General features: G+C 51.5%; 1 protein-coding gene across 1 annotated transcript; it reads right to left on the bottom strand.

The window, feature by feature from the left end:
- Positions 1-2834: 2834 nt before the first annotated feature.
- On the bottom strand, positions 2835-8135 carry DBX1 (developing brain homeobox 1). The gene is made up of 4 exons (XM_074543915.1): positions 7653-8135; positions 7020-7121; positions 4648-4850; positions 2835-4253 (listed from the first exon to the last, which is right to left on the bottom strand). The coding sequence occupies exons 1-4, from the start codon at positions 8116-8118 to the stop codon at positions 3870-3872; spliced, it is 1155 nt and encodes a 384-aa protein (XP_074400016.1). The 5' UTR covers positions 8119-8135; the 3' UTR covers positions 2835-3869.
- Between the last annotated feature and the right edge of the window lie 3249 nt (positions 8136-11384).

The following is an 11384-nucleotide window of genomic DNA, read 5'->3' as shown; positions in this document are numbered from 1 at the left end:
GTCTGCCTGGCTGTGGCTGGGTGAAAACACTTCCAGCTTCCCCATTTGTGCAGGACACTGTTGGAGAAGTTGTTGGAGCAGAGGGACACTCTCCAGGTCTGTCAACAACAGCTCTGCAGGCAGCAGCAGCACAGACTCTCCAATAAAGTGATTTATTTCCTGTTCTCCCCCTGTCCAAAAGCCACTCTCCCACGCTGGCAGGCACAGATGTAGAACCAGCTGGTTTCTTAAGGGATGAAATAGTTGAGAATTTGCTGCCCTGAGCTCACAACCATCAAAGGTAAGTTCCCCTCTTTGCCCCGTCATTCCCCAGCCTGGGAGATGGCCCTCTTGTCTCTGAGAAGGAAGAAAATTCACACAAGGCCTCTGGGCTGCTGGGTCACTAAAAAGAGCTCTTTAATATCCTAGAGCAGAGGTGGTTGTGGGAGTGTGTTACACATGGGATTACCAGAGTTTCCAAAACTCTGGGTGCCGCTGATGTCATTATGGAAAGCATTCCCTCTCCATGAAGGCAGGAAAGGCTTCTCATGGTCGGAGCTCAGTGCGTCCCTCCGGGTGTCCAGAGCTGCCAGGACCCTGGCACGCTCCCCAGAACACGGGGATTTGATTGTGACCCCTGGAGCAACTCACCAGCTTTGTATGAGGACATGAAAGTCACACAGGTTTGAATGGTGTAATAACAAAATGATCACAGGGTGAAAATGCAGATTTTAGGATTTTTGGTATGGGGGTTAGGGGGACAAGATGGAGGAATCTGGGCATGTCCAGCCTTTCTTCTTCTTACTCTCTATTTTCTGCAGTGATGCTGACACTTTGGGACTGGTTTAGAGTGGAAGCTCACTGTCTAACATCGGTGATGGATATTGGGAATTTAGTGTAAATATGCTATGCATAGTTTGCAGTATGAAAGGACAACACAGAGTGCGTGTGGCTGCCCTGCTGAGCAGATCTCGGCTGGGCAGAAAGAAAATTTTACAGATAAGAATGAATAAACAGCCTCAAGAGCGAACAGTGAAGAGTCCAGGCTCGTTCTGCATCCGCACGGGCCGGAGCAGAGACGCCCTGCACATCTGGGGCAGCAATGAACGCCCAGAGCCCGGAGCTGGCAGCCCGATGCCTTTCCATGGGGATTGCGATGGAGCAGCACCACCCAGCGCAGAACAGGAGCCAGGACACAAACCCGAGCCGGGGGAAGGAACAAGCTGGTGAGCTCGGATCCGTGTGAGCCGCTGACCCTCGTCCCCAAGGGGGTTTCTGACAGTGCCATTGCACAGTGCTCAGCCTCGCGCTTTGTGCCACACCTCCAGCCTCCAGTCCCAAATCCGTCCCGGCTGTTTGTGCCCGTGTTCACAGGGAAGTGTTGCAGAAGGAGGCCCCTTTTCTGCAGCCACAGATGCAGTCTGACAGCTGCTGGTAAACAAAAACAAGCCCTTTAATTTCCTATTAAGGTATCCCTGAATCTCAAATGTTTGTGCTTAGTAGTCACACAATGGTTTTTTGCTATTAAAAAAAAAAAAGGCTCTGAAAGGAGAAAAGAATAAATAAAGTGTAGGATTTATTATTGTCACACTGCTTTTAATGGAGGGATGGGATTTTTTTTTGGGCTAAGAGCAATTTATTGTTCAGATAGACATCAGTCTCAGAGGCTGGCAGATTTTAGAAGGGCACACTGTCAGCTATAGTTCAAGAGTAGTTACAGATTCTTTGTTATAAGACAATATACAACTTTCTAAATTAATATAGTTGCTGCAGGGTTTATTTTGCTTTTCTAACCTACTACTTTTACTAAATTTTGCTGCACTGTGGATACTTTTGCCTAATGGAATTCTGTCTCACATCTACACATATGCTTTTGTTATAACCTCTAAATTCCTAACCTATTTCATATTATTACATTACTACACTACAAACTTCTCATCATCTCACTTAAACAGTTTTTTACTTACTTAAGGTATATTCTTGCAACTATAGAAACATAAGTTAATTATTTTTCTACTTAATGTCTGTGTATTGTATTTTTCTATCAATCTAAGCTTCTCCTAAGGCTGCAAATTAAACTCTTCTGTGTCTGTGGAAGTTTCTATTTTTCTGGTTCCCACAGGATTAATAAATGTCATATTTTGGGTAAGGATTTTCCCCTGTTAAATGGCAATTCCATGATATTTTTCCTTTAGTAAGTCTATTTGTCGAGCAGTGCAAGATGTAATAGCCCTCATGCTGAAAGAAGCAATCTTAAAAAGTTGTTCCTGACAGCATTTCTAGTGCAGGGAAAATGCAAAGAGCAGAGGGTATCAGATCAGTTTCTGCAGAGCAATGAATTGGAGGGTTTTGTACAAGCAATACCCGTTCTTGTTTTGGAACAAGATATTCTTATCTCCTTCCTTTCTGGAGCGTTGCAGTATGTGTGAGGGCATCTGTGTTCTCTGGAGCAGCCACTGGATTTAGAAACAAACTGTGCATTGAATCAGTTCTGTCTTTATGAGTCGTTTAACCACAGCCTTATGCTCACTGGATGTGCTGGTGTTGGCAGGGGACATCTGGTGCATTTGTTTCTCTTGTTTTGGTGAGTTATGAATGGCGGGCATTAAGATCATGGGGCAGAAAAGAAATGCAATGTTGTAATGAAATCTCTGTTTCAGAAAAACACTGATATTTCTGTAGTGTATCACAAAAATGTAAAAACAAGCAGCAGGTGGGTGGTTAAGAATTTGCCTGGTTTTACAGTAACAGTTATAGCTGGACCTGAGGCTAGAGAGTTAAGTTGATCTCTTTCATTCTGTTTCTCTACCCTGTAAGACTAACAAATGATCAGATTTGGAAATCTACTCTTTTTTTTATTTGACAATCATCCACTTTAATATATATACATATTTAGAGTCTGTACATGGTAAAATACAAAATAAAAGTGTTTCTTTATAAGTTACACAATTACACAGCTGCATTCACCTGTAGTTTAGCTGTCATTTAATTAAAATAAAAGAGAGAAGCATTGTTGAGCCGTTGTTATAATCATTGACAATAACCTTGGTATAAAACACCCATACAGAGTAAGTGTACAAAATAGTGTACAGTTCATATAAGCTGTGCAAAGACAGCAAAGTTCAGTTAAAAATCAAAGAGATGTATCCACTTTCCTCTGTCCACACCACAGATAGGAGAAGCAAAGTGGAAAATAAGCACAAACATAGGCAAGAAGGTGGGTTAGACAGTGCTTTGAACACAATATTGATGAATAAATTAAGAGGAAAATCATAAATATATAAGATCTCCATTACACAGGGCATGCTTGCATTGTACCTTCAAAGTCATTCCAGGGATTTGGATGGATTTGTTGCACGAGCATGGTGCCATTTGGGGTGAGGAGGGAGGCAGAGCTTGCTCTGGGTCCCTCTAGGTTATTTATTTTGGAAGAAAGTGTTGCTAGATCAGACAAGCCTTCAGCAGCAGCTGAAGTAATACAGTAGCTGGAAATTTGCTTGAAAGCTAACAGAAATTGTCATGCTGTCTATATTGTATTTTTGATGATTTTTTTATCTGGGGGAAGAAGTTTCCTTTCCTGCAGGGAAATTTCCCTTTCCTCCCTGCTGTACAGCCAGGAGCTGCCTGTTGTCTGTTTTTTGCTAAATGAGCAACTATTGATTGCTGAGCAGAGAGAGTTATGAAAATTTGGGCAGATATCATGAACATGAAAACCTCTCCACAGGGCAACAAATGAGGAATAGCAGTGAGAAGGAAGCCTTGCAGCTATTGTGATAAAGAACCCGCACTGAAGCAGCATGTGGACATTGGGGTGGGACAGCACCTCTTCAATTTATAGCACTCTGGTTTATTTACATCTTTGCAGTGTCCTCATGTGATGGTAGAGTGATCTAAGATACTGTTATCTCCTCCTCTTCTTCCTCCCCTTCATCATCCTCCTCCTCTGAGTCTGAGAAGTCTGAGGGCTTGCTGGGGCTGCTGGAGTGGGATGGAGAAGGAGACATCTGGGAGTCCAGTCTGTCCCTCAGGTGCAGATGTTCTGGGGACGGGTGGTAGGTCAGGGGGTGCTGGGGGCTGGCCGGGCACACAGGGGCAGCCTCCTCCTCCTCCTCCTCCTCCTCCTCTCCCGAGCACTTCTTGCCCACATCACTGAGGTCTGGGTGAGGGTTGAACTTGGTGGGGAGGGTCTGTTCTCTGCAGCCACCCGAGGAGAGGAGCTCTCTTTCTTTGGAGTTCCTCCATTTCATCCTCCTGTTCTGGAACCAGATCTTCACCTAGGGGACAAAGCAGCAAGGAAGTGAAACGGTTCAGCGAAACGGGCACCAGAAAAGGTGGCTTTGGCTGCATCCTCAAAACCCTGCACAAAGCTAACAGGAACCACAGAATCTGATCTTTGGAGGAGCCTGGGAGAGAGCTCAGGGGCAATCAGGCTGATCCTGTTCACCCAGCTGGGAATGGTGACATTTTTGGCTCTGTTGACTGCCTGTATGGTGTGGTCAACAGAGTGCTTTGGCTGTTCTCCCTGCTCCCATCCCCTTCTCCCTTCCCATCCCTTCCCATCCCCTTCTCCCTTCCCATCCCTTCCTCCCCTGCTTCTCTCCAGCTGCCCCAGCCTATGGGGGCTCCCCACACACCCTCTGCCCGCCCATCCCCAGCCCTCCCTCTCACCTGCGAGTCCTTGAGGCCCAGCTTGGCCGCCAGCTTCTTCCTGTCGGGTTTGCTGATGTACTTCTGCTTCTGGAACATCTTCTCGAGCGCCTTGCGCTGCACGTCCGAGAAGACGGCGCGGCGCAGCATCCCCCGGCGGGGCTTGCCACGGGCGGCCAGCGGCCACGAGAAGGTGCCAGGGATGGGCACCACGGCAGAGGCGGCTGCGGGACGGACACACGGACACACTGAGCCGGGGGGACAGACCCTCGCCATCCCTGCCCGCCCTCATCGACCCGGGGCCGTGGAAAGGAGCTTTGGGTTTAACCGAACGTCCCCTTTCAGGCAGTGGTGGCTGGGATTAGGTCTGTCAGCTCCATGGAGAACACGGGGCAGTGGTGACTGGGATTAGGTCTGTCAGCTCCATGGAGAACACGGGGCAGTGGTGGCCGGGATTAGGTCTGTCAGCTCCATGGAGAGCATGGGGCAGTGGTGGCCGGGATTAGGTCTGTCAGGTCCATGGAGAGCACGGGGCAGTGGTGACTGGGATTAGGTCTGCCAGCTCCATGGAGAGCATGAGGCAGTGCTGGGATTAGGTCTGCCAGCTCCATGGAGAGCATGGGGCAGTGGTGGCCGGTTTTGTTGGGAGATTCAAAGCTCCCCCGGCCTGAAAAGGCAAAGCGAGGCGTACCGGCTAAGACAGAGATATAATAAAAAAGCTCTCCCTCCCACTCAGAAGCATTCGATTTTTTTTTCCAGCTGCTTTTATCATTTCAGATGCTTTATTATGCTGGAGATGAAAATGAGGACTTTTCTGATTCCGAACAAAACCGCTCCTCTTCAGATGCAGTTTTGATCAATCGGTATTCATCTTTTTATAATAATCTCTTCTCTCTCCCTCCCCCCTGCTCCAAAGTTGGAAAATTCAATTCGAAGACATGAAAAGTTGCAGCTAATTAGCACACTGCCTGGTTCCCAATGGCATTAGTATGATAAAAAAGGGCAGAGTTTCGCCTTAAAAAAAAAAGGAGGGGGGAACCTCCCCAAGAGAGACAGAGATGCTAATGAAGCGTGAATGGTAATTGTGTAGTAATGAACTAACAGAAAAAGACTGAGGACAAGCAGCTAACGCCATATATTATTGGAACAAAAGAGATTTACACTTTCAAACTAAACACAACGGCATGCCAGGCTCCTCGGGAGAATACTGATGGCACAATCGTCTCTTTCCCCAAATCATTTTCATTAAATGGACATGAAAAGCTATTTATAAAGCTCAAGTTGTTTTTGTTAGGCTATTCACATGCTGGAGAAAGGAAGCAAATTCCATTATCCAGAGGATGAATAGAAGAGCTTGGGTTATTTTTTTTTTCTCTCTCTCCCTTTCCCTGTTTTCTTTTTAAATTCATTGCTTGTTTGTGTAATTAGATTAAAATTTTAAAAATTAAAAAAATTTAAAAAATTGTTCTCTGAGCATCACAATATTTCGGTGCTGTAGCAACCACAGCTCCGTGGCCTTGCTTTCTCTCCTTTCCCCGTGTTGTTGGATGGTGTAACCGGGAAGGCGGAGGAGTGAAGGGTTGGTAGGTGGAGGAGGTGATGGAGCAGAGGGTGATGAGGTGATGGAGCAGAGGGTGATGGAGCAGACTGTGATGGAGGAGAGGGTGATGGAGCAGAGGGTGATGGAGCAGAGGGTGGTGGAGATGATGGAGCAGAGTATGATGGAGCAGAGGGTGATGGAGCAGAGGTGGAGGAGGTGGTGGAGCAGAGTATGATGGAGCACAGGGTGATGGAGCAGAGGGCGATGGAGCAGAGGTGGAGGAGCAGAGGTGGAGGAGCAGGAGGTGATGGAGCACAGGGTGATGGAGCAGAGGTGGAGAAGCAGAGGTGGAGGAGGTGATGGAGCACAGGGTGACGGAGCAGAGGGCGATGGAGCAGAGGGTGAGGCAGCCACAGAGCCCCGCTGGAGACGCCCGGGACGCGGAGAGGTTTGGGGGACACCGAGAGGCTCCGTCCCTCTTCCTTCCCTTCCCTCTCCCCTCCCTCCCTGCGCGGAGCTGACCGCAACTCGTGGTGCTGAAACATCCCCGGGCCGGGCGGGATCGAGAGGGAGAGAAGGAAGGAGGGAGGGAAGGAGGGAAGGAGGGAGCGGGACCCGCCTCGCCCCGGGACCGTGACAATCCCGGCTAATTTGCGGAGCAGCGGGGGGAGCGGGCAGGGAATGTCAGGCAGTCACTGCCTGTGCTAAATCGGGCAGCAAATTGGCGCGACTGATGCTTGAATGTTGTACTCCGTCCAACCTCTGAACTGCGGCATAACCCCGCGGGGGGAGCGCGGGCACGGGCACAAAGCAGCGCGCTGTGCCCGCACACAGCGACACTGCCAACACCCACCTGGGAAATAGGAGGATCTCAGGAAGGGCTGGAAGGATCCTTCGAAGTACGGGAACGAGAAAGTCTTTGGCGGGACGCTCTGAAGCAACGCAGGGGAGGTTTCTAGTAAATAAATAAAATCAAATTAATCGGAAGGTTTGGATTCGACCGACGGCGAGGTTGGGTTCTGTCTCTCGGTCTGGAGATCAGCGCTGGGTACTTTTAGAAAAAATAAAGGAATCAGACCGAACTTGGAAGGGCCGAGGGAAAGAGGCACTTTTGCTGGTTTTGACAGCAAAGCGGCACCACACAAAGTGAGGACAGGCTCAGCCAGAAGACACGGCCGGGCTCTGGGACCTCTCGGCTCTGGGAGCCCAAGGCTCTGGGAGCCCTCCCTCCGCCTGCTCCTCCCGTCCGTCCCGGCCCCGGCAGCGCTGCCCTCGCCCTGGAAAGCCGAGCGCTGACGCCGGAGGGCTCTGCACGCCGAGCAATGATGCCGGAGGGCTCTGCAAGCCCAGCGGGGCTCTACAGCTCGGCACCGGCTCCGCAGCTCGGCACCGGCTCCCGCCCCGCTCTCCTAACGCGGTCCCCGCGCTCCCCCGTCCCGGGGTGGTGTCCCCAGCCCCCGGTGCCACCCGGGCTGTCCCCGCTTACCGGCTCGGGGCGCGGAGGACAGGATGGCGTTGACTCCGAACTTGAGGAAGGTGGAGTCGCCGCGGGAAGGCTGCGGCGAGCAGCCCCTCCTGGGGCCGGCGGTGGGGCCGGGCAGCTCCGGGGTCCCCGCGTCCGTCCGGGCCGCCGAGCCCGGCGGGGACACGCCGGCCGCGGGGGCGCTCCTGGGCAGGTAGCCGGCCGGCCTGCTGATCCGGATCAGATCTTCCACCAGGAAGCTGGAATGGCTGGAGAAGGCCGACTGCAGCGCCTGCGGCACGGTGAGGGTGGGCGTGGGCCGGAGCAGGCTGGGGTACACGGCCGGGGGGGCGAGCAGGCCGGGGAACATCATCGCGGGCGCCGCTCGCCGCCTCGCTCCTTCGTTCCCTTTTGTTTTCTGCCCTGCAAACCTGGGTCGGTAAAGATCCGGCCAGCGAGCCTGACGGAGTTCTCTGCGCCCCTTCCTCATGGACCGTGCGTTTTATAGTGGTCAGCCCCGCTGAGGCTCTTTCAAAAGTGACAGCCCCAACAATGGGGTTCAACAAAGTTCTCCACTTGAGCTTCATTCAGGGCGAGCTCCCGGCTTCTCCATTGGTCCGGGGCCGCAATTTATGATTGGATTAGACTTCATAAGCAACCGGGGCACAATGGCCCCGCCACAAAGAAAGTGTAGTCATCAATTTTGCATATTGACCGCCTCTTTGGAATACAGCGCTCCAAAGGCTCCCAGCAGGGTTTTGTTCAGAGGCAACACACACAGGCTAATTAAATGCCTATTTAAAAGTTTCAAATGACATCTTGCCTCGTAGAAAGGGAATTATTTAAAGAAAGCACTAAATTTATTTGCCGCTCCCCCGCTGAGTTTAGGAAATAAATCAATAAATATTCATAGAAACTTATCTGCGGACTCTCAGAAAAGCAGGGGTTTTGTGGATTTGAAAATACAAATTACAAAACGTGGAACTAAGCTCTGTTGAGGGAGAAACACTTTTGGAGAGTGTGTCCCACCGTAGTTTGAACATATTCTGCTCCTGCTATCAGTGTGAGGCAGAATTAGTGCATGTAGATGGGCTTGGTTTTCTATCCGCACATCAAAGGTCCGCAATAAGGCATATTTGCCGTGCCCTCCTCTCCTTTCAAGATCCGAGCCTCGTAAAAGTCTGGTGTACTTGTGCTCGGGCGAGAGGTTTTCCCAGACCGAAATGCGAGCCCTGGTGAGGTCGGTGAGAGCTCTGCTCCCACAAAATCTGGGCATTGCACACAGCAGGGACCCGGGCACCCTTGGGGGAGCAGAGCGACCCTTCGGGGTCCGCAGCCTGCTGCTCCTCTGCAGCTTCTCTGCGTTCAGACAGCGGCAATCGCCCCCCTCCAGCTGTGAAAATGAGACAGCTTTGGAGCATTCGGTTCCTTTCGGCTGAGCTGTCCGAGCTGCTCTGGGCTGCCTCGGTGCCGATGGCTCGAAGCAGCCAAATTCACCTGAAATCGCTTTTGATCCGCGCGGGTGTGCGGGATTTCGGAAGGCGTCTCTGGGACAGAGCCCGGAGCGCCCTGACTTTGGTGCGAGGGACGAATGGCATCGTCCAAGGCGAAAGTAGTAAATAGGGGTTTTTCTGGCAGAGAGGTTTTGTTTGTGGTGGAAATAGGCGCGAGTGTAGTCTAGCTTCCTTCGGAGGTGCGTGATGAAAGCGGCTATTGAGAGCGGTTTTACCTGATTTCTCTGTTAAAGACTATAACAGATGTGTTAAATGTCCTATGTTTTAAAAGCACCCTATTCAGCCCTTTGGTGTGTCTGAACCTTTGCAAGCAGAAGTGTGCAGCTCGACCATGCAGCCTTTATCCTATTAACCATGAACTAACTGTCACCTTCAGCTGTTTTCCCTTTTTACTTTTTAACACAAAGCTTTCTCAAAAATCTTATTAACCAGCTTTATTTCTCCCGATGGTTTTTGTCCGGACGTTTTGTGCCGATTATCTCCATGTCGATGCTTTAACCATTCAATAAAAGTGCATCTGCGATTTATATCACATTAGGGAAGAAAGAAAGTCTGTTAAACCTCTCCCTTGATTCAAATCAAAAAGTTATTTATTGGGGAGGACGGAATCAGCCCTGGAAACCCTTGTGATCCCGACAAGCCTCCGCGAGGCTGCTCGGCCCCCGGCGGAAGGGCACCTGCAGACCCGAAAGCATCACTTTGAAATCAAGCCTGGCTGGAGGGTTTGGTTCGCTGGCCTTGGCGCTGAGCGGGTACAGACACAGGGGAAGGGAGGCGTGGGCAGAGGGCAGGGGGCTCGCACAGGGGCGGCAGCCGCCCCCGGCCCCGCTCGGCCCGCCCCAAACCCGGCCGGGCTCCGGGATTGACTCAAACCCCGTTCCTGAGCAGCGCTGGTCTCGGGGTTCTGCTTAGCGCGGGGGCGAATGGGAGAAGCAAACGGCAATGCAATAATCAGCGGGCACCCCCCAGCTCCCGGTGCCATCTCTGCCCCTCTCGCAGCCGCCCCAGTCGAGCTCCGCCCGGGCCGTTCCGAGAACACTCCGGTTTTTACAGTCATTACTGCTTTCTTTTGAGATGATTTACTCCTTTCTTCACATATACATCGGGGGCATTTTGTCTCGCCATAGACCAACTGCTGCTGATTTCTCTGGCTCTAAAAAAGAGGGGCTGACATTTTCTGGAAGGTTGGGTCAAGCGCATGCTGGGGCACGCGTGGACCCGGTTCCTTGTGATGCGTCTGAGCACACTCGTAAAGAATTCCTTAAGCACCACGGCAAAAGGGACTAGACATCTATTGAAAGGGAAGATAGACCATAAGAAACCAAGAAATCAGACGAAAGGATCTTATTTTAAGAGATCTCCTTTGGAAGTTTCTTTTCAAAGGCAGTGATCATTTAAGAGAAAGGGAATTCTAATGCCTCAGGATAAAACCTGTGACTAATGCCGTTTGACCTATGCTCGGGCAGTTTTGTGTTTCCTGCCATTCATTTTAATGTCGTTATCTTCAAATTTATTTCTTAAAAGTCACTCACTTTCTTTGTCACGGTAAAAAAAAAAAAAAAAAAAAAAAAAAAAAGGAAAAGAGCCCAAACTCGAAACTGCCGGCGGGTGGGGTGGGGCAGGGAGGGGGAGGTAAGGCTGAAGCTGCGTGTGTCCCGGTCCGAGGCCGGTAATCCGCATGAAATCGGGAGAGCCAGCACTTCAAATCCGGACACCAAAGGGCTGGGCAGGGCCGGGCCGGGCCCCCCCGGCGGCCGGAGCGGCGCTCGGAGCCCCGCGGCTCTCCCGCATCCCCCGACGTCTCAATCACCGCCACGGCGCGGCCCCACGCGGGACGGGACAGCCCTGTGCCTGTCCGTGTGTCTGTGCCTGTCCGTGTGTCTGCCCCTGTCCCGTCCCTGCCCCTGTCCGTGTGTCTGCCCCTGCTCCTGTCCCATCCCTGTGCCTGTCCGTGTGTCTGTGTCTATCCCTGTGTCTGCCCCTGTCCCATCCCCTGTCCCTGTCCCTGTCCCTGTCCTGCTCCTGTCCCTGTCCCTGCTCCTGTCCCTGTCCCTGTCCCTGTCCTTGTCCCTGTCCCATCCCTGTCTCTGCCCAAATCCCTGTCCCTGTCCTTGTCCCTGTCCCTGTCCTTGTCCCTGTCCCATCCCTGTCTCTGCCCAAATCCCTGTCTCTGTCCTCTGTCCCGCTTCCCACAGCCAGCCGGGAGCCGACATTCCCGCTGCTCCCTCCCAAGCCGGAGCCG

This window comes from Zonotrichia albicollis, chromosome 6, assembly GCF_047830755.1.
Source record: "Zonotrichia albicollis isolate bZonAlb1 chromosome 6, bZonAlb1.hap1, whole genome shotgun sequence".
Taxonomy (NCBI): Eukaryota; Metazoa; Chordata; class Aves; order Passeriformes; family Passerellidae; genus Zonotrichia; species Zonotrichia albicollis.
This window is presented reverse-complemented; position numbering and strand designations above follow the sequence as displayed.